The sequence below is a fragment of the Aspergillus affinis genome (genome assembly GCF_023601865.1).
Source record: "Aspergillus affinis strain CMG 70 chromosome Unknown NODE_6_length_556011_cov_87_064024, whole genome shotgun sequence".
Lineage (NCBI taxonomy): Eukaryota > Fungi > Ascomycota > Eurotiomycetes > Eurotiales > Aspergillaceae > Aspergillus > Aspergillus affinis.
In genome coordinates this window covers 279,688-301,879 of record NW_026515787.1, presented here as the reverse complement: position 1 = coordinate 301,879, position 22,192 = coordinate 279,688, and the positions used below count along the sequence as shown (strand labels likewise).

General features: G+C 50.3%; 7 protein-coding genes across 7 annotated transcripts; 5 read left to right on the top strand and 2 right to left on the bottom strand.

Moving 5' to 3' along the window:
- Positions 1-758: 758 nt before the first annotated feature.
- On the top strand, positions 759-6,212 carry KD926_009632 (26S proteasome regulatory complex; the record flags this gene model as incomplete). The annotated part of the gene is made up of 9 exons (XM_053095656.1): positions 759-1,179; positions 1,239-1,490; positions 1,548-1,661; positions 2,182-2,441; positions 3,198-3,372; positions 3,455-3,519; positions 3,590-3,754; positions 3,819-6,128; positions 6,186-6,212. 9 exons carry the CDS (start codon positions 759-761, stop codon positions 6,210-6,212), a joined length of 3,789 nt encoding a protein of 1,262 aa, XP_052960199.1.
- Positions 6,213-6,572: 360 nt separating this feature from the next.
- Positions 6,573-7,962, top strand: KD926_009631 (protein kinase RIO2; the record flags this gene model as incomplete). The annotated part of the gene is made up of 3 exons (XM_053095645.1): positions 6,573-6,635; positions 6,715-6,859; positions 6,929-7,962. The coding sequence occupies 3 exons, from the start codon at positions 6,573-6,575 to the stop codon at positions 7,960-7,962; spliced, it is 1,242 nt and encodes a 413-aa protein (XP_052960198.1).
- A 365-nt stretch (positions 7,963-8,327) lies between these two features.
- Positions 8,328-9,280, top strand: KD926_009630 (mitochondrial 54S ribosomal protein uL23m; the record flags this gene model as incomplete). Its single annotated transcript, XM_053095634.1, has 3 exons — positions 8,328-8,416; positions 8,523-8,813; positions 9,022-9,280. The coding sequence occupies 3 exons, from the start codon at positions 8,328-8,330 to the stop codon at positions 9,278-9,280; spliced, it is 639 nt and encodes a 212-aa protein (XP_052960197.1).
- Positions 9,281-9,755: 475 nt separating this feature from the next.
- KD926_009629 (putative LON domain serine protease) lies at positions 9,756-12,677 on the bottom strand (the record flags this gene model as incomplete). Its single annotated transcript, XM_053095623.1, has 3 exons — positions 9,756-9,843; positions 9,901-12,139; positions 12,206-12,677. 3 exons carry the CDS (start codon positions 12,675-12,677, stop codon positions 9,756-9,758), a joined length of 2,799 nt encoding a protein of 932 aa, XP_052960196.1.
- A 731-nt stretch (positions 12,678-13,408) lies between these two features.
- KD926_009628 (porphobilinogen deaminase) lies at positions 13,409-14,499 on the top strand (the record flags this gene model as incomplete). Its single annotated transcript, XM_053095612.1, has 2 exons — positions 13,409-13,694; positions 13,760-14,499. The coding sequence occupies 2 exons, from the start codon at positions 13,409-13,411 to the stop codon at positions 14,497-14,499; spliced, it is 1,026 nt and encodes a 341-aa protein (XP_052960195.1).
- A 309-nt stretch (positions 14,500-14,808) lies between these two features.
- KD926_009627 (IGBP1/TAP42 family protein) lies at positions 14,809-15,994 on the bottom strand (the record flags this gene model as incomplete). The annotated part of the gene is made up of 3 exons (XM_053095601.1): positions 14,809-15,387; positions 15,443-15,719; positions 15,783-15,994. 3 exons carry the CDS (start codon positions 15,992-15,994, stop codon positions 14,809-14,811), a joined length of 1,068 nt encoding a protein of 355 aa, XP_052960194.1.
- Positions 15,995-16,491: 497 nt separating this feature from the next.
- KD926_009626 (putative RNA helicase/RNAse III) lies at positions 16,492-21,967 on the top strand (the record flags this gene model as incomplete). Its single annotated transcript, XM_053095590.1, has 16 exons — positions 16,492-16,727; positions 16,780-16,976; positions 17,031-17,134; positions 17,202-17,348; positions 17,400-17,467; positions 17,515-17,622; positions 17,674-18,414; positions 18,467-18,493; positions 18,579-18,657; positions 18,738-18,920; positions 18,977-20,158; positions 20,211-20,611; positions 20,663-21,176; positions 21,235-21,420; positions 21,473-21,625; positions 21,671-21,967. 16 exons carry the CDS (start codon positions 16,492-16,494, stop codon positions 21,965-21,967), a joined length of 4,623 nt encoding a protein of 1,540 aa, XP_052960193.1.
- Between the last annotated feature and the right edge of the window lie 225 nt (positions 21,968-22,192).

The window sequence follows — 22,192 nt, the reverse complement described above, 5'->3', positions numbered from 1 at the left end:
CTAAAAAGGGTCAACCTCCTTAGCGCAGAGCTAAGAAGGTACGTATAGTGCATATTTCCCGCGGCCACAGGCTCATGCCACGTCCCATGTGACCAAACGACCTAGTCGGTCGCCGGTCCCGATGCGCCCCTACTACTAGGGCGTCCCTACTCCGTAGGTAGGAACCTAACTACGGTCGGCCTGCGTAGCGCAGTATTTACCCTAGTTATATAAATACTATTACTGACAATGGTCATGGTATAGATGTAAGACATCCTAGATGATTTTTGGTTGCTGTCACTAATAACGGTGTACAGCGCGAGGATCTCCCCATTCTTTGTGAGAGATTCACAACCTCCAAGTTAAACCCAGTTGATTACGATTGACGATGCAGGCCTACCGTGGTGGTGAGGTTCCTACTCCATGGGACGTGGCATGAACCAAAGGGGTGTGGCGGTAGTTAGCGGGTTTCCTGTGACTGCCTGATTCGCGACGGAAGCCGGCGATAACGAGGCATGGCCTGCTTAACTCCTTCCTTCGTCCAGCCACGCGCTGAACCTCCTGCATCCTTCGCGTTTGTAGATGTCGTTCTCATCCTCCATAGCTCTTCTGGGGCTGACGTCCTCATGCTGCAACCATGCTGACCTCCAAAAGGCAGTCGACCGCGAGCGAACAACCGACAACCACTTTGGTTATCGAAGCAATGGAAGCCCCCTCGCCGGCGTCGGTTCCTTTGGGGGTCTCTTATATTATGCCTGATCTATGTGTTTCTTAGAAATATGCCTACCGATCTTGCTCCTGCAGCCGAACGATTCAACCCCCACCTCTTACAGGAGCGTCCGGAATCACAGGTCGCAGCGCCGCCCTTTCCTCAGAAGCCTCCCCCACGAAACGAGTTTGTGGTGGAAGCTAATAATGGATTCTACTACGATGGAGAAATTAGACTGATCTCTCTGGCAAAGACCTTGCAGCGTTTCCCAAATCCTCACGGTCGTTACAAGAAGGCAGACAGCAGCGTTGTCATGTTTAGCGGCGCAAGTCTCAAAGCCATGTCGGATCTGTTACCTCTCGCTTGCCGCATGGCACGCCAACAAATCAATGAAGTTCATTTCGTGCTTATGGGAAGGGATGCCGTATCGGTCGAGACAATACAGCATCTCAATGGCATAACCGATGAGGACTGTCGGATTAACTGGCATGGTTTGTCTAGACTATCCGAACAGCTGCGACGTTCAAAGTACTAATAGTTGCTCATGTAGATACTCGACCGAACTATGCGCAATGGTCTACTGATTCCCGCATGCAAAGAGCTGCCCTCCTTGCTCTAGGCTATTTGCAATTCTACATTCATCCGCAGGTTATGATAACTCAAGGGGCGACGCTGGAGGACCCCTTTTTCTCCGAAGGGGTGGAGTTGGCCAGTCAAAGACATGGCCTCTCTCTTATCGTTCTTCCTGCATATTCTAGGGACTTAATGTGGATCTCATTTCTGAACGGTAGTGCTCTTCGAGGTAATGATTCAACGTTCTGTGAATGACCGAGTGAATTTCGTGCTTAATATTCTACAGCCTGGAACCAAATGCAGATTGAGATCCTAATTCAGGCTCCTTCGGAATCCTCTGCGTCTGTGATCAGGTTGCTTCGCTCTTTGGAAGAAGCTGACTACCTTGGATCAACACCCAGTTTGACAATCGAACTTCCCCAACATGTAGACCCACGGCTTCTTCAGTACTTTCGAGAAATGAAGTAGCCCTTTATGTCGACTCAGGTAACACTTCGTCGGCTAATCCAACCACATGCTTTGAAGCCGGAAGAGGCCTCCTTGAAAACTGTAGAGGCTTTCTGTCCTAGAGATCCGAACACGTCGCATGTCCTCATGCTTTCCTCACAGACCGAGCTGTCGGCATCTTTCTACCACTATTTGAAATACGCTGTACTGAAATATAGATATTCAATTCCTACGGGGCGCTCCGCCAAAAATCTTTTGGGGATTTTACTTGAGTTTCCCTCATCACTTCCCACAAAAGAAGAGCCACTCAGACCTCCTCGGAGTGACGTTACCTTCACGGATGATGATGATAACGAGGCACTTCTATTACTCTGTCAGGCTCCAAACAGCAATGCGGCATTGTATTTTGGCGATAAGTGAGTGGAGCTCCATTCTTTTTTTTTCAAAACGCCTTTACTTTCAGGAGCCTGCAGCCCAGGACCTCCCACAGCGAAAGGTCGTCTCAAAGAGATATCCGGCTGTCATGGAATACCTTCTCGAGCTTATACGCGCGAATGGATACTGCGTGCTTTACCCAGCGTTCGAAGCCAGCGGACCTGCACTGGCTACAGTTCACAACGAACTGTACCACGCCCCGGAAGAATTTACGACGCATATCTCACCAGAGCTGCCTAGTGCTGAAAGGATGGATAATGATCTGCCCCAGCCGCCCAAAGTGAGCGTGGAGAAACCAGTGAGTCAAGCACCCACATTGATGCCTCTCTTGGACCAATTCTCAATGAGCCTGTCTGTGATCGACACCATGCCCTTGCTGTCATACGCGGGTCATGAAATGTCTCGCGCAGAATGGAATCAACATACTGGAGACTATAGACAAGAGTTTAGGATTCGCCATGTAGGTTGTTCAACCCAAGCCCCTGCAGACGCAAACTCGGTCTCATTGTTTTGCATAAATGATAATTTTACAGAGAACAAATAGGCCGGACCTGTCGCATTTATGTAATACTATATATGCTAGCATATTTTGGACAAACCAGACACACTGAATGGCGGTTCCATGCTTTTCTATAGTCTTCAGTTGGATAGTAGTTACTCGGAGAAAATCGAAGATCAGCGAACGACCGAACTGAAGCGCGGGAATCAAATTTCTGCTTCATATCCCTTAAAGTGCTGCAATCTGTTTGATACCAAACTGCAAATTTCTCCAGTAGATTAGTATCGCATTAATCAACAGCGTCATCGTCATCGTCGCAGCTGATTTCTTGGCATGGTCCCGTTACATAAGCAGGCGGCAGCTCCACAAGGAGCGCAACAACGTCCGAGCGGCGACGGGCGAGAGCTCTCTGCTTCCATCAACAAGCTTATGATTCATTCCCTGCTCCATCACTTGGTGCATAGAGTCTCATTCTAATCGCCTTCTCGCCATCTCGATACCCCGCCTCTTTCTTTATTTCCCCCCTACTTCCCCGAGTTTCCGATTCCTCTCAAGGACCTTCTCGCCAGATACCCGTCAGAAATGGCGAAAGAAGGCGAGCGGTCAGCTCCCGTTGACAAGGGCAAGGGCAAGGTTGATGATGTGAAGGATTTGGCTGGAGGCAAGAAGCCTCAGGATGAAGAGAAGCCACAAGCGGATGGCAAGAAGAAGGATGAGGAGCCCGAAGAAGGTATGAGCGTGTCTTGCCCGTCCTATGTCCACTGCAACTTCCGGGCGTTTCGAGGCGTTGCTGACGTGTGGAAATCTTCCAGAGGAACTTAGTGAGGAGGACCAGCAACTGAAAAATGAGCTTGAAATGCTTGTCGAAAGGTTAAAGGTACGATTCGGGCGCTTATGTTTATGACATGGCGATGGATCGATGACGTTAACCCTTCTCTTCTATCTAGGAACCCGATACTTCGCTGTACGGCCCCGCCTTGGACGCCATCAAGACTTTTATAAAGACCTCGACTTCTTCTATGACTGCGGTTCCTAAGCCTCTCAAGTTCTTACGACCATACTACGATGACCTCACGGCCCTATATGACAGCTGGCAGACCGGTTCCGTCAAGGTGGGATTTTTCGCTTACAAATGAATCAGTAGATAGGCTAATTGTGAAATGATTTGAATAACAGGAGTCGTTGGCGGATATGCTGTCGGTTCTTGGAATGACTTACGGAGACGAAGAGAAACTCGAGACGCTCAAGTACCGTCTTCTCACGAAATCGGAAGACCTCGGCTCCTGGGGCCACGAATATATCCGTCACCTCGCCTTGGAAATTGGTCAGGAATACCAGAATCGATTGAACGCCGAGAAGGACGTGCAGGACCTCATCGACCTCGCGCTGTCTCTTGTCCCGTACTTCTTGAGCCACAACGCCGAAGCCGATGCTGTTGACCTTCTGAGTGAGCTGGAGATCATCGAAGAGATCCCCCGCTTCTTGGACGAAAACACATACTCGCGCGTTTGCCTGTACATGGTCTCTATGGTCAACCTCCTGACATATCCCGAGGACCAACAATTTCTCCGCACCGCCCACGAGATCTATGTCCGTTACAACGAACTCACCAAGGCCGTCGTCCTCGCCATTCGCCTGAACGACACCGATCTTATTAAGAGCGACATCAACGCCACGTCGGACCGGTCGCTTAAGAAGCAAATGGCGTTCCTGGTCGCTAGACAGCAAATATGGCTTGACATGCCGGAAGAGGAGGAGGATGAATCCTTCATGGAGAGTCTAAACAACACCTCGATTCCGAACCACTTCAAGTCACTTGGAAAGGAGCTCAACATTCTCGATCCGAAAATGCCCGAGGATATCTACAAGACGCATCTCGAGAGTAGCCGTGGTGCCGGCCTCACAAATGTCGACTCCGCAAGACACAATCTCGCCAGCGCCTTCGTCAACGCTTTCGCCAACTCTGGCTTCGGCAACGATAAGATGATGCTCGTGGAAGGCGATAAGGGCCCGTGGGTTTGGAAGACAAAGGATGATGGAATGCTGTCCACGACGGCGTCGATGGGTATGCTCTTGCACCGAGATCCCGAAGTTGGTCTGGACAAGATCGACAAGTATACATATGCCTCGGAGGAGCAGATCAAGGCCGGTGCGCTCTTGGGTATTGGTCTCATCAATTCGGGTGTCCGTCTAGATTCCGACCCAGCCTTGGCTATCTTGAGCGATCCCGAGAACCTTGAGTCTAAGAGCGTGCCCATGCGAGTCGCTTCCATCATGGGTCTTGGCTTGGCTTATGCTGGCTCCAACAAGGAAGAGCTCCTTGATGCTCTGCTTCCTATTGTTGAGGATGTCTCGCTCGACATGCAGCTCTCTGCTATGGCAGCTGTCTCTTTGGGTCTTGTCTTCGTGGGCTCCTCGAACCACCAAGTTAGCGAGGCCATCGCCACCACGTTGATGGACGAGGAGCGACAGAAGCACCTCAAGGACAAGTGGACTCGTTTCATGGCCCTTGGTCTGGCGCTGCTGTACTTCGGCCGTCAAGAAGAAGTCGATGTTATCCTTGATATCCTGAAGGCTGTCGATCACCCCATGGCCAAGCCCACTTCCGTTCTAGCATCTGTCTGCGCGTGGGCGGGAACTGGCACGGTGTTGAAGCTGCAGGAGCTCCTTCATATTTGCAACGACATCATTGAAGATAGTGACGAGAATAAGGGAGATGAGCTAGTCCAGTCGTACGCGGTCTTGGGCCTGTCGCTGATTTCTATGGGAGAGGAGGTTGGCCAAGATATGATCCTCCGTCAATTCGGCCACCTTATGCACTACGGCGCGAGCAACATCCGCAAGGCGGTTCCCCTTGCCATGGGCTTGATCTCGCCTAGCAACCCTCAAATGAAGGTTTACGATACCTTATCCAGGTACAGCCATGACAACGACAACGACGTTGCTATCAACGCTATCTTTGCCATGGGCCTGTGTGGTGCCGGTACTAACAATGCCCGTCTGGCACAGCTGCTCCGACAGCTGGCAAGCTACTACCACCGCGACCAGAACTCGCTGTTCATGGTTCGCATTGCCCAAGGTCTTTTGCACATGGGCAAGGGCACCATGACGCTCAACCCTTTCCACACAGATCGCCAGGTTCTGTCCCGCGTATCAGCTGCGGGCCTGCTCACCGTGCTGGTGTCTATGATTGATGCCAAGCAATTTGTCCTTGATGAGCATCATTACCTTCTCTACTTCCTCATCACCGCTATGTACCCACGATTCCTCGTGACACTCGACGAGGACCTGCAGCCTCTCACAGTGAATGTTCGTGTTGGACAGGCTGTGGATGTTGTCGGACAGGCCGGACGCCCCAAGACGATCACTGGCTGGCAAACGCAAAGCACTCCGGTCCTTCTGGCATACGGCGAGAGAGCTGAGCTGGAAGACGAACAGTACATCCCTCTCAGCAGCACATTGGAAGGCTTGGTCATTTTGCGCAAGGTAAGCTTTTCCTGTCTTACTCGATTTCCTGAACAGAAGGCTAACATGCATTTTTAGAATCCCAACTGGGAGGCTCCTGCTTAAATGTGATGATATTTCTAGATCTAGTTTTGATTGATAGGATTGAGAGTGCAGGGAGGCTCGCATGAGTATGGGTAGATCTAATGTATTTCCGATCGAGTCCAAAACAGCACGCACTACAATCTATAGTATGATAAGTTCAACCGATTACCTTATTATTCTCTTCGCTTGGGTCGTATCTTGCTCTGGGACCTTGGGAGCTGTAGAGAGGCCGAGGCGGCCGAATCAGGAAACTAGGGCATAGGGCACCCCGCCCATATCTTTTTCCCGCATCGACTTGTTGCGCCACGACATCCAGCATCAGCCCTCCATTCAACAGGCTGCTCTATCTTTCATATCTACAATAAAAGAGTTCTCGTCACTATGAAGCTCGACCCCAAAGCTATCCGATATCTCACTACCGAGGATTTCCGCGTGCTCTCAGCCGTATGCCGCTCCGAACCCCGCCGTAATGCTTAGATCATTGCATACGGCCCGATGGCTAACCCAATAATCATTCCTCTAGGTGGAAACCGGAAGTCGGAATCACGAAGTCGTCCCGACCCCGTTGATCGCGCAGATCTCCGGCCTTCGAGGCGGGAGCGGGGTGAATCGAGCCATTTCGACCCTAGCCAAGACGAACCTGATCGCGAAGGTGAAAAATGCGAAATGTAAGCGCAAGACAGTCTACGTGACATGCGAAGCCATATGCTAATGCTATGGGGTTACTCGTGCTCTAGATGATGGCTACCGACTCACCTACGGCGGGCTCGATTACCTCGCGCTCAACGCCCACCAGAAGAACAAATGCATCTACTCTGTCGGAAACCAGATCGGAGTCGGCAAGGAGTCGGATATCGTCGTGGTCGCAAACCACCAGGGAACGCAGCGCATCTTGAAAATTCACCGATTGGGCCGTATCTCCTTCCGATCGGTCAAGACGAACCGGGATTACTTGCGCAACCGACACACGGGATCGTGGATGTACATGTCGCGACTGGCCGCGATGAAGGAATACGCGTTCATGAAGGCTCTTCGAGAGAACGGGTTCAATGTACCGGAACCTATCTCGCAGAACCGTCACACGATCGTCATGGGCTTGATTGATGCTTTCCCCCTCCGCCAGATCTCGAAGGTCCCGAGGCCCGCCCAACTATACTCGGAGCTGATGGATATGATCTTGCAGCTGGCGCGGTATGGACTGATTCATGGAGATTTCAACGAGTTCAACCTTCTGATCAAGGAGGAAGTGGATCCCGAGGCGAAGGGTAAAGCCCCCGAGGGCGCAGAGGAGGATGATGAGAACATTAAGCTCACTCCGGTGTTGATCGATTTCCCTCAAATGGTGTCGGTAGACCACGTCAATGCGGAGATGTACTTCGATCGAGACGTGAATTGCGTCAAGCGGTTCTTCAAGCGAAAGTTCCATTTCGTCAGCGACGAGCCAGGCCCCTTCTTCGCCGATGCCAGAAAACAACTGCGGAAAAATCCTGGAAAGCGATTGGACGTGGACGTCGAAGCGTCTGGGTTCTCCAAGAAGATGGCTCGTGAGTTGGAGGCATACATGAAGGAAGTGGGTGCTGATGGTGGTGAGGGTAGCAAGGAGGAAGGAAACGACAGCGAGAACGAGGATGAGGAAGAGGAACATTCGCGATCAGACCCCGAGAGCGAGGCTGCCGGTGACAAGAGCGAAACAGAAGAATCCAAGGAGCCTCAGGCAGACGAAGTCCATGACAGTGCGCAAAAGTTAGAAAAGTTGCAAGTGGCGGAGTAGGAGCACTGGGATGGGAGAAAAGTTAATTTGTTGAATGATAATGACATGATGAGCGAATATAGACTTTTAATTTCTTTTTCTTGTCGTTTATTTCTTCTAATTATTTGATACAAAACTTTGCGAACGACGTATAAAATGAACTAAAGAATGCAGATAGTAGACAGTATGACCTGCTCAAGCCCAGAAGCCGGTACGGCACGTGGTGCGGCCACCCGCGCAATTTTGCTCAAAAGTTCCGCCGAGCATCCATCCGATAATTCCAAGCAATCCTCGATTTCTACTCCGAACCCAACCTACGACTTCCCCGGCTCTTTTTTTTTCGCTCCATTCATTCAATTCACCAGTGCGGTGACACAGGAGCCAAGATGGTCCGTCAATTCTCCAAGTTTCCCAAGAAGCCCGCCGGCTGGGTGTCTCCTTCGGCGCCGCTGTCCATGCGGAAGCAAGTCTTCCTGTAAGTTCGATATCTGCGCACACCCCATATAGAGCCACCCCCCCTTCCTCTCTCCCTCCATGTCTCTTTGGTCATGAACAGCTACTAATAATGTAATACGAACTAGTCCCGACTTCACAATCGCCCTCATGCGCACGCCTTACCTCCCTCCCCGATATGCCTCCTTCTACGTGCCGTTGAACTTCAACAAGCTCGACATCCGCGACTACCTCCAGCGTCTGTATGGTGTCGATGTGCTCAGTGTGCGAAGCTACGTCGAACAGCAGAAGATCACGCGTCTCAAACCCCAGGGTCGATTCGGTTATGGAAAATGGAGGAGGCCTATGTCGAAAAAGAAGATGACTGTTGAGATGAAGCAGCCCTTCGTGTGGCCTGAGTCTCCAAAGGATATGGCGCCGTATGTTTTTCTTTCCCTCTCTTATCCCTTTTTCCTTTTAGTTTGTTGTCGTTTGGTCCCTCCCGGTCTGGTTATGCGTTGGTTGGTTCTTCGGGTCAATGTTCGATTTGAGACGGGATGGGACCCTGGTCATGCGCTTCACTTTATCGCACCTCCCTCTGCATTAAAGACCACAAATTCAAGACTAACTAACGATTATGACAAATAGATGGGAAAACGACCAATTCCACAAGGCCGCCAAATACCAGAAGCAGATCCAAGACACCCACCGACCAGAGGCCGGCACCAAGCCCGACGAAGAAGCGCGCGAGGCCTGGGACGAAGAAGCGAAGAAGCTGCTGGACGGCTCGAAATCCTGGAGGCCGACTTGGCGCGCCCTAGGACTTAGCTACGATCGTCCTGCGTTCGGGGTATCGAAGAATGGGGGCTCGGGCTCGGGTGCTGAGACTTCGACGCCTAGCTCGTAAGGATCGCGAAGGGTGAGGTGAGGATAGTGTAGTGGATAGATTAGAAAAAGCGGATTGGAACTTATTCGTTTGGGTTTGGGTGTTGGGTTCGATGTTGAATCCATCCTTGGTTTTTCTTTTACTTGTTATGTGTTAATTGTTGACAATGTATTATATTCCATGTCTCATATAAATAAAGACTTGTATTGAAAAATTCAGATATCGGAGTCACGATCTGAGCATAATTCATTGAAATGACAAGTTAAAGAGCTATTTACAGCCATCGGACTGATGCCAGTCACATGCAGCCGGTAATTATACGTACTGGAAGGACACCAGATCAAATGGGTTCGTTCCATCATACGCCATGCGAAATCCAAAACCAAACAAAGGCAATTGCGCTGCGCTGAGAGAAGGACGGGAGAGTTACAAACTGAGAGCAATTTATGAAACGGACAAGGGAGTGTAAAAAGCGATCAGAAAAATAGAATATAAATCACAGGCGGCTCTCAACGAAGTTCACTTGGTGTTGGCCGGGCCAGTGAGCATCAGGCCAAACCTGTTGAATGGCCTCCCAAATTTGTCTGTCATCGGGTCAGTTTCTTTCAATGTGGGAGAGTTAGAAAGGGCGGGTAACTTACTTGACATAGATGATCTCAAGACCATCGCTGACTTCCTGCGGAACGTCTTTGACGTCTTTGCGATTCTGGTAGGGCAAGAGAACGGTCTTGACGCCTGCGCGTAGCGCCCCGATGAGCTTCTCCTTGATACCGCCGACAGGCATGACCCTTCCGCGAAGCGAGACTTCTCCGGTCATGGCAAGCTGAGGCGGAACAGCCTTGCCGGCGAACAACGAGATCAGGCCAATCGTGTGTGCGAGTCCGGCAGACGGGCCGTCCTTCGGAATGGCCCCCGACGGACAGTGAACATGCAGGCTTCGGCTCTTCATGATATCCTCATTAGGGTCGGGAGTCAGGCCGAGCTCGTACGAGTGTGCCTTGACCCATGTAAGGGCCACTTCCACACTCTCCTTGAGGACGTCGCCTAGTTTTCCGGTAAGCTGCACACGGCCGTTTCCTGGCATATCCGCAACCTCGATGAACAAGATGCTGCCTTGGCCTCCGGTGGAGTAGGCGACAAGGCCGGTGACAACACCTGGACGACCATGCTTCTCGGCAATTTCTTCATCAAATCGCTCAATTCCGAGGATCTCTTCCAGATCGTCCATAGTGACGACAGGATTGTATGAATCGACGCGACCGGCGTCTCCCGCATCTGCATACTGCACGGCCTTGTGGCGGCAGATTGAGCCAAGCTCACGTTCCAGGTTGCGCACTCCAGACTCGCGTGTGTAGGAAGTAATCGTTTTGTCAATAACTTCATCGGAAAGGACCACCTGGCCGTCAGAGAGTCCGTTGGACCTCACTTGCTTAGGAATCAAATGTCTCTTGGAGATGTGTCGCTTTTCGACAGTAGTGTATCCAGAGAGCGAGATGGTCTCCATACGGTCAAGCAACGGAGCGGGGATAGTATCAAGAGAGTTGGCGGTGGCAATGAAGAGCACCTTACTCAAATCGATAGGAATGTTGATATAATGATCGGAGAACGAGTGATTCTGTTCAGGATCCAAGACCTCGAGCATGGCTGCAGATGGGTCGCCCTGGAAGTTTGCACCGCCGACTTTGTCGATTTCGTCAAGCAGGAAGACCGGGTTTGCAACGCCAACCTTCTTCAACCCGCCGACGATCAATCCCGGCATAGCCGCGACGTAAGTCCTCCGATGACCTCGGATCTCAGCTTCATCTCGAACACCACCAAGAGAGATTCTGTGGAACTTGCGCCCAAGCGAGGTAGCCACCGATCTTGCGAGACTCGTCTTTCCGGTACCGGGGGGTCCAACAAGCAACAAGATCGGCGACTTATCAGTCATGCGCCTGGACTTCAGCAGATGCAGTTTCGCTTCGACAGTGACACGGTCTGCCTCCGATAGGGTCGGGGGTGCCTTCTCGAGGTCTCCCCCGTCTGCCTCCTCAAGGTCCTTTGACAATGCTGCAATTTGGCGTTCAACGTCCTGGTTAGTTGACTGCTTGAGTCTTAACACAGCCAAGTATTCAAGAAGTCTCTTTTTGATCTTTTCTAGTCCGTAATGATCGTCATCCAGCTGCTGCCTGGCCCTCTTGAGCGTCTCGGGTCCAAGCTGGTCCTCAGTGACCTTCGTCCACGGAATGTCCGCAATGTTCTCCAGGTATGTCCGACAGACCCCGTATTCGGCGTTGGCCGGGTTCATCTTCCGAAGACGTCGCAGCTCTTTGTCGGCAATCTTCCTAGCTTCAGGGCTAAGCTCGGCGTCCTGCAGCTTCTGCTGGAGTTCGTCAACTTCGTTCGTCTCCTTCTCATCACTGTCGCCGTTCCTCCCGCTCGCGGTTCCAGGGGGCGTCAGACCGGAAAGACCAGCCATAGCCCGCCTCGCCAGAAGCTCGCGGTCACGCGGATCAATCTGGTTGATGTCAAACCCGGATGGAGGGAAGCTGTTCGTCGAGAAGGTGGTTACTTTGACAGTGCTCTTGATGTTTTGGACCTGTCTACTGAGCATTTCGACAACTCTTTCCAATCGAGTTCTCAGATCCAACGATGACAGAACCCGAAGCTTTTCTTCAAAGCTTGCGTCAGCGATGTCGCCCATGAAATCGGCGAGTCTGCCGGCCTGGGAGAGATCGGTCTTAGAGATGAACAACTCGAATTTCCGAGCAATCAGAGGCGACAAGCGGGTGGACGGAGAAGGCAACAGGGAGGACAGGCGTAGTAAAGTAAGAAGTTCACGTGAGAGCTGCCTTAACTGTTGGAACGACTCGACGGTTTCCGTGTCGTTTGTGATTGAATCTGGCAGAGTCAGTACGCGCCGAGGACACTTAATGGCAAAGAAACAGACAGAGAAAACGCACGAACCTTTGTCATCATACAGGATGGCCTCTGCTTCAAAGAAAGGTCTCTCCCGAGTGACCCGTCTTATAGTGAAGCGCTGAACACCTTGCACCACCAGCGACGCTTCCGAATAGGCGCGACGCTGAACCCCGACAACCTTTCCAACAGTACCATATCGGAAGAGGTCTTCCTTCCTAGCCTGGCCTGCATCAACCATATCATATTCCTCCTTCTTCTCATCATCCAGACTTCCGTCGTCGATGAGATGCTGTCCATCCTTACTTAGGAACGGAGAGCTAAGCGGAACGCATCCGAACGCGATGGTGTTTCCATCCCGCTTTCCCGGAGGTGTCCGATCCAAGAGAGTCGAGAGGAGATTGGACAGATCCGGCCGATTAGCGACGGGGATGCGAAGTGTTGCGCCCGGGAGCAGAACCGAGCCCTTGGGGAGCGGCACCAAGGAGAGTTTGGTCGTCCTGGCGTTGTTGGAGCCCATTTCAGCCTATCACGCCTTTGGGTGATAACCGGCTGGAAGAAAGAAGAAAGATGGAGTGTAGATAGATGATGATTGACGCGATGGAGGTCAAGAGTATCCGGGGGAACGGGGAACGGGAGTGGGTGGGAGGAGTCGGCAGTTGTAAGATTCAGTGGTGACCGGGAGGAGAAGGGAAGAAAGGTTCCAGAACCCCATAGATGAGGCGACTCTGGGGGAGGCGATCGCAGAGATAAGCGGTCTTGCTCCTTCCGATGCCGAGGTTCGCTGGCGCTACGTCAGTCCGCCTGGTCGATCACCTTGTTACGCCGCTGTCAGTTGGACACGACGCAGGATGCTGCAGGAGATGCTCCGAAAGGTGAGGTCTAGGAGAATTGTAGTCTCCCGGGCAATTCAATTCATGTCAAAAAATAGGAAGTTTCCCCCGTCAAGACCCTCTCATGCCGGCATCAGTGCGGCCAGCGCTGGCCATCCCGTGATCGCAAGCGTCCGGCGTACCGGTAATTTACCGGCGTCGCATGACAAATTGACCGTCGCTCCGTCCGCGGAACTCCCGCTTTTTAGTTACCTGCACAGTTTACCTTGGTACACTGCGTTGCGATTGCGGATTCTCCACGAAGAGCAGTCTCATTCCGGCTTGCTACTAAATCTCGGTTTCATCTCTATCCCCTGTAATCTAATCTCCCTATCTCCCTATCTCCCGGTCATTCAGTCCTCCTTGGCTCGTCGTCATCATGGCTGCTGCCCCGCCTACCAGTGCCGCCAACCCCTCATCGCGAAAAACTTTCACCATCGGAACGCGCAAGTCGAAGCTTGCTCTGTCCCAGACCGATTTGGTTCAGAGTGCGCTCCAGGCAATCTTGCCGGATCACACATTCAATATCCATTCGCAGGAAACCGCGGGAGACCAGAACACGACCATTCCCCTCCGCGAGTTTACCACCAAGAACCTATGGACACAAGAGCTGGAAGAGCTGCTGATCGCCGGGAAATTGGACTTCATCGTTCACTCCCTGAAAGGTTAGTGTTGCAGGCTCATCGTACCGGCGATCCTAGACTCATGCTAATAGATTAAACGTCGCTAGATGTGCCCACCCTTCTGCCCGAGTCCTGCACCCTGGGCCCCACCTTGAAGCGCGAGGATAGCAGAGATGTTCTAGTGATGAAGAAGGGCCTGCCGAACATGAGTCTGGCCGACATGCCCGCTGGCTCTGTGGTCGGTACCTCCTCCATCCGCCGCACCGCGCAATTGGCTCGCCGATACCCTCACCTGAAAATCATGGACGTCCGTGGCAACATCGGCACGCGGTTGACGAAGTTGGATGCGGAAGACGGTCCGTACACGTGTATCATTCTGGCCGCTGCCGGTCTGCTCAGACTCGACCTGCACGACCGTATTTCCCAGTATCTTGATTCGAAGAACGGTGGCATGCTGTATGCCGTTGGACAGGGTGCCTTGGGTATTGAGATCCGGAAAGACGACCACATCTTGCATGATATGTTGAAACAAATCGGTGATATGGACGCTACATATGCCTGTTGGGCTGAGCGGAGCTTGTTGCGAACGCTCGAAGGTGGCTGCAGTGCTCCCCTGGGCGTCGAAACCGAGTGGGTTCAGCTGCCTGACGGATCCAGGAAACTTAGAATGCGGTCTATAGTGGTCAGTGTGGACGGCAAGGAAGATGCGGAGGTTGAAGTCGACGGTACTGTCGACTCGGCAGAGTCTGCGGAAGAATTCGGTGTTCTGGTGGCCAAGGAATTGGTGGCTAAGGGCGCAGGGAAGATTTTGGATGACATCCAACGCAACAAGCAGGCGTCTGCCTAAGTTGCTCATATTACAGAACCTATGGTTTGGGTATCCACGACACATCGAAGGAGCTGCTGGTCTTCTCCCCGATGTATAGATAAAAGGGCCATGGCTTAGATAAATACCCGTACAAGAAAAAAAAATGAACATATTCTGTTTAAAGTCATAGATTTTCTCTGTCATAAGGTCGCTCTAGTACTGGGTACTTTCTGGAAGATATTATGCATGTGGCATGCATGGCTTCGAGTCCGCAGTAAGCGAGGGGTAAAGCCACATTCCCATCATACCTCAACATGAAACAATCCCGTGATCGCGTTATGTGCATCGTTACCCCCTGTTTAAGGTATTTCCGGATCCTCTGGGATTTGCTTCCTTATATTCATCCCAGGCTCTTGCCTTCATCGTTTCTTCATCGGCCCGATCGAAATCATCCTCGTCAACCTCTGGCTGAATACCCGAGCTTTCTCCACCTTGAACAAAGTTGCCTCGTCTCTTCTCTTCATCGAGATAATCATCAATCGTCATCGTGGGCAAGTTATGGCTCGGGCGGAAGACCCCCTGCTGAAGCTGGGACCGGCGATCGAGCAACGTGAACGGCTGCATTGGCTTCCCTTCCTTGCTTAAGATTGGCCCAAACTTGCCTCCTTGTAGAAGTTGAGATATCGGGGGGTCCAGTCTATCCGAGTAGGTTGAACGGTCTGTATTGTTTCGGCTTCTAGGGTCTTCTCGCTGGGTTTGATCCGGGTTGGGCGCCATGTTGCGCACACTCGATAGCATAGAAATCTCCTGAGAGATAAGATCTAGTGACTGGAAGGTCTGGTGGATATACAGGTGGATTTCCGCAAGGTAAAGCTGCCGAACATCGTCGTCGTCATTCTGCAGTTGGCTTTGGTTATCCGATAAATACTTGAGACAACGTCAGTAAAGCTCGAGACTCTTCATCATATGGTTGGAATCCAACCTCGAGTCTTTGTTTCAGCTCTTTCTCCTCCCTGAACCGTATGATCTTGACTTCTCTTCTGGTGGCAGCGTCGTTGACGGGGGTCAGGGAAAAGGTAGACGGGTTCTCGGCATATTGTTCGTAAAGCTTTTTGTTGCTGTCATTAAGTAATTCATAATTATCCAATCGCGCAAGGTATTGCTCATATTGGTGCAGTGCACGTCGGAGGCTCGCCTCGCGGTCGGAGCTGTAAGATCTTTGGAGAAGGTCGGCAAGATGATAATCAACAGTCAGGTACCTATACACGGCGATAGAGTTAGTCCGGTCCACAAATATGAGGTCAGGTTCAGGTGGTACTCACTGCAGATCTCCTGTGGTAATATCCTCCAGCGGTTCGTTCGAACTGAACAAAGATAACAAGCTCACGAGACGGTGGCATTCCTCGAATTTGGCTATCGACGCGCTGACATCATTGCGATACTGGTCGGTGTTGGTGTCAGGGCGGACTTCCAGTGCGGTTTTCTCCGCCTTGGCCTCGTTGAAAAGAGATCTCAAATTCTGAGGTTGTTCCATTGTAGTGATTCCTGAGATGGCTGTAAGGGAGAAGCTCCGTTCGCGTCCGTTGGAGAAATTCAGCTGGCGCAGAAATGTTGGATCCGCCCCGCACGCCCCGCTATGATCACGTCGGCAGTTGTCTAGACTCGGGGAGAGAAGTAGATATATATCTCCATCTTCGTTTTCGTTCACTCTTTCTATACGCTATCGTTAGGACAACTCATTACAGTGAGATCCATGAAAGTTAACTATTACACTTGACAGATCTCTGGTTCCTCGAAAAATGACACCAGTCTCATTCATTGAGTTATCGTCTCACTGCAGGAGGCCGCCTGCGTTTGCACTGGTCTGCACCTGCCGTAAAGGGCAGGCAGTGAATGTTCCTGCCCTCATTCACCCCACTTTGTACTCCTTCTCTTATCTCTTCTCTCTTCCTTCATCTAAGCTCTGCTTTCCAGTCTTCTCATCTCTTTCTCCTCACTTTGTCGGAGAGACTCATCTGAGTTGCTCTCATCATGGAGGCAACTACGCCATCACCTGAATTACTTGACGCAATAGGGCTCCCCAGAGCGCAGCAGCCAGAAGACCAAGCATCAGTCTTCTCCGGAGAGAATCCTCTTGTTTCCGATGGTGGGGCTGAGAAAGATGACAGTTCTTCAGATGAATCGCACAATGACAGCGATGAAAATGGGTCCAGTCATCAACATGTTTCTCAGCGACGGAAGGTTCAAAATGCGAAATTTGAGGCCTTGTAAGCTAAAGGTTCCTTGAAATACATGCATCTGATATTAATAATCTCACAGGCTCCATCAGAGAGTGCAAGAAGATACGGTCGAAGTACTCAAATCCGCGATTCCGAATGTGCCAGATGCCGAGCTCTCCACTGCTCACTTGATAGCGAAACAAGACCTCGGAGTCGGTATCTTAGACCCAAGAGAATATCAGGTGGAGCTTTTTGAAAGAGCCAAATCTCAAAATACCATTGCTGTTCTTGACACTGGTATGTCCATGTATATCCCAGCTTTTCACCTGCAAGACACTGATGACATTCAAGGGTCGGGGAAGACATTGATAGCAGTGCTACTGCTGAAGCACATCATACATGACGAGCTGGTTGACCGCGCTGCTGGAAAGCCACATCGAATATCGTTCTTTCTGGTATTCATTCTGTTCCTCTTCTTTGAAATCCAACATTCAAATTGCATATATATTGACTTGTCGGTAGGTGGACAGCGTTACACTCGCATTCCAACAGGCTGCAGTCCTGCGCAATAACATAGATCAGAATATCGCTCATTTCTATGGAGCCATGGGTGTGGATCTATGGAGCAAACAAACCTGGGACGAGCACTTTGGAAAGAACATGGTGATAGTCTGTACGGCTGAGATCTTGAACCAATGCTTGCTAAACTCTTATATCAAGATAGATCAGATAAACCTGCTCATCTTCGATGAAGCTCACCATACAAAGAAGGATCATCCCTACGCGCGGTTCGTGGTTTTATTCGATGCACTGAATCAGTTCTGACCTTTTTCAGGATCATCCGGGAATCATACCTCAGAGCAGATCCTTCGCATCGGCCCAGAATCTTTGGAATGACCGCTTCACCTATTGACACCAAGGGAGATATCATAGACGCCGCAATGTAGGTTTTTGCATCTCGACGCTCGGACAACACCAACCAACAGTGCCGCAGATCCCTCGAAACACTCCTGGACAGTAAGATAGCTACCACATCGAAACAAAATCTGTTACGGCAGGTTGTCAGTCGACCAGTGGAAAAGGTTTGGGCCTACGATCGGCTGGAAACACCATTTGCAACCATGTTGTATAGCACAATGGAAAACCGCTTCGGCGACATGGCAGCACTAGAAGGGATATCCAGGTTTGCTCGCCTAGCAAGCTCTGAGCTTGGGAAATGGTGCTCAGACCAAGCATGGATACATGCATTGGCTGATGATGTGCTACCGAAACTCGAGAATACGGTCAGTAAGTTGCTACAATCAGGTAGCTCGTCCCAGATCCCGGAAACTGCATACAAGGAAATCTCGCGGATCAAAGAAGCTAGTGAGATTGTGAAGAAACACACATTTGGAAACCCCAGTTTCCCGGGTGAATTGAGTTCGAAAGTACAGCTCCTATGTGATGAACTGAAAGCATGCTTCGGTAGCTCGACGGAGACGAAGTGCATCGTGTTTACACAGAAACGTTACACCGCCAGAATGCTGTTTGAGCTTTTCACGAAATTGGAAATCCCATTTATTCGACCTGGTGTCCTCATAGGGGTGAGGTCTGGTGATGTGGCAGGCATGAATGTGACTTTCCGACAACAATTCCTTGCGCTGGTCAAGTTCAGGAGTGGAGAAATAAACTGCCTGTTTGCTACTTCTGTGGCAGAGGAAGGTCTTGATATTCCGGATTGCAATTTGGTTGTTAGGTCAGTTGCGCTTGAATGTTTTACTGCTTGAGAGCTTATGCTGATTGAAAAGATTCGACCTGTATAACACGCTCATTCAGTATGTACAGAGTCGAGGGCGTGCACGCCATCATCAATCGACTGTAAGGAACTAAATACCTTATGTTGAACTCATTCTGACCTAGATACCTGCAGTACGCAGTCATGACCGAGAAGATGAACAGCACACATCAAGCACTACTGGAAGAAACTCAAGAAGCTGAAGTAAGTTTTATACGCCCTTGAAGTAGGGCGAGAGAAGGGTGGCTTGTCTAATAACGTTATCGATTCTAACATTTATACAGAAAATCATGCAAACTTTCTGTGAGACTCTCCCAGAGGACCGCATATTGTATGGGAACGAGCCAGATATAGAGTCAATTCTCGAGAAAGAAGAAGGAAAGCGGACATACACCATCAGAAAAACAGGGGCAAAGTTGACCTATCATTCATCCATTGCTGTTCTAGCTCGCTATGCTAGCTCTTTGGTACGTCCTGCATTTTTTAGATTGTTAGGTAGTTCACTAACAAGATTACACGTTAGCAATATGAGAGGGACATCATCGCCCAGGCAACCTATGTCGTTCTTCCTTCGAATGGCGCCTTTGTTTGCGAGGTCATTCTCCCGGAAAAATCGCCAATTCGAGGACTTACAGGCAGTCCTGAAATGAAGAAATCCACCGCAAAGCAGTCTGCAGCTTTTGATGCTTGCATAATGCTTCGAAAACACAAACTTCTTGATGAACATCTCAATTCGATATATCACAAGCGCCTACCTGTAATGAGAAACGCGAAGTTGGCCATCACGTCCAAGCATACAAATCAATATGCCATGCTGTCAAAACCTTCGCTTTGGAGGCAGAAAGAGGGAACCGTGCCGGATCAGCTTTACGTTACGGTCATTACCTTAACCCCTTCGAAGCCTCTTTCCAAAAAGCATGCGGGCATAGTATTCTTGACCCGGCAGAGAATGCCGAAGTTTCCCTCCTTCTCGATCTTTCTAGACGACGATATTGAAACTACAGTCCAATTTGCGTCCCAACAAGAAGCCCTGTCGGTGTCTCTTGAAGGTATGGAGCTGTTGACAACTTTTACGCTGCGTGTTTTCCAAGACATTTTCCATAAAATATACGCACGAGAGCCCGAAAAGCTACCGTACTGGCTTGCTCCAGCTGACTTGGGCGATGAGGTCAAGCCCTCGTCATTATTATCTCCTAGACAAGATGAAGAGGCCTTTGATCCCGTGCAGTGTCCTAGGAACGTGGCTGATACGACGGAGCGATCTTTCCTGAATATATCCCCAGGAAAGCAGAGCGATGATCGGAATCCAATTGACTGGAAAGCATTATCTTTCATAGGTGAGAACGAGGAGATCTTGCTTCCTGGCGATTCCGATCCGAAGCTCTTGCTCAACCGCTTCGTCTATGATAAATGGGACGGGCGATACAGATACTTCAGCGTAGACATTGAGGAGACATTGTCTCCATCAAGTCCGCCACCGACCTTCGCACCACGCCGTAGGAACATGAAAGACATCATGAACTATACACTAAGTCTTTCAAAGAACTCACGAGCCTTGTTCCTTTCCAAGTGTAAGTGGGATCAACCAGTCGTTCGAGCAGAGCTGGTACGTCTTCGCCGGAATCTCTTGGACAAAATGACAGAAAAGGAGAAGAGTATCGAAACCCGATGCGTCATTTGCATTGAGCCGTTGAGGATCTCCACGGTGAGCTCCATGAAATAACAATTTATATTATGGCGACATACTGATATTCTAGATTTCGGCACCAACCGCCGCTTCCTGTCTGGCTTTCCCTGCAATTTTGAGCAGAATGGAGGCCTGCTTAGTTGCACTCGAAGCATGCGAGAAGTTAGAACTTGTTGTAGATCCGGGGCTTGCTTTAGAAGCATTTACTAAGGATTCCGACAACACGGAGGAACATCGGGCCCAGCAAATTCATGCTCAAAGAGGCATGGGGAAGAATTACGAGCGCCTCGAATTCCTTGGCGACTGTTTTCTTAAGATGGCTATCTCAATATCGCTATTCGCGCAGAATCCTGACGACGACGAGTATGACTATCATGTGAATCGCATGTGCCTTATTTGCAACAAGAACCTCTTCGTCTCGGCGAAGAAGCAGGAACTTTACCAGTACATCCGGAGCCGAGGGTTCTCGAGGTAATTCACTAATCGTGATAAAAAGAATGAGGCTGACATTTCAATTCTAAGACACACATGGTATCCTGATGGCCTGAATCTTCTGCAGGGTAAAGATCACAGCCGAAATGTCTCTTCCGAGGGCAAGCATGCACTCGGAGAGAAGACAATCGCGGATGTTTGCGAAGCGGTTATCGGGGCTTCATTGCTCTCTGGTGGCTACGAGCATCGGTTTGATGTCGCCGTGAAAGCAGTGACCGCCTTTGTTGACAGTGCAGATCATAGAAAATCATGCTGGAAAGATTATGTCGCGTCATACACTATCCCCAGATATCAAGCCCAAAAGCCTGATGGATTCGAAATTGATCTCTGCCAGACAATTGAGAAGAAGCTAGGATATGGCTTCAAGTACCCGCGACTCTTGAATTCGGCCTTTACTCATCCGTCATACCCTTCAGCATGGGTTAAAGTGCCTTGTTACCAGAGACTTGAATTCTTAGGCGATTCACTTCTTGATATGGTGTGCGTGGAAGACATATTCCACCGATTCCCCGACAGAGACCCTCAATGGCTCACAGAGCATAAAGTAGGTTGGCATGCCAGAAGGTGTTGCATAGAAATCCTAACCAAATTTTTCTACACAGATGGCAATGGTATCGAACAAATTTCTTGGTGCTCTTGCAGTCAAGCTCGGGCTTCATACGCACCTGAAACATTTCAGCAATCCCTTGCAGTCGCAAATTACCCACTACGCGGAGGAGATCCAAACTGCAGAAAACGAAAGTGAGGGAGCAGTAGATTATTGGATTCTTACCAAAGATCCACCCAAGGTATGGATATATCCATCGTCGTGTCGTTCCCTCTGCTAACATAACTTATTAGTGCCTTCCCGACATGGTTGAAGCGTACCTGGGAGCTGCATTTGTAGACTCAAGTTTCAATTTCGAGGTGATAGAGGGATTTTTCCAGCGCTACATCAAGCCTTACTTCCAGGACATGACAATTTATGACACTTTTGCCAACAAGCACCCTACAGTAAGTTCCTTTCTTTTCCCCTGGTACTAAACTGACCTGACGCAGACGTTCCTGCACAACCGGTTGACAAACGAATTCGGTTGCTCCAATTATTGTCTGAAGGCCGGTGAAATGTTCACTATCGATGGGAGCCCTGTCAGCGTTCTTGCTGCTGTGATCATACATGATGCTGTGATCGCCGAAGGAACAGCCTCATCTGGTCGTTATGCAAAAGTCAAGGCGAGTGAGAAAGCACTGGGCGTCTTGGAACATACTGGTGCCTCGGAATTTCGCGCAAAGTATCATTGTGACTGTGGAGCCACCGATAGCTTTCAGAGCGTGGACATTGGAACCGCCATATGAGGGCTTCATTTTTATTTGGGTATTCACGCCTCGGGAGATGGAAGTCTGAAACTATTCAAACAGGCATAGCTAGGACTTTTCCGGGAGGAGTTTGTCCAAATGATATGGTAATCCAATATTTTATTATGGAGTAGTGAGAATCCGTTTATGCAGCCTGGAACCTACAAAGTCAACCACGGGCAAGACCCCATCCCATGGCCACGGAACCGTATCCTTGTAGATAGT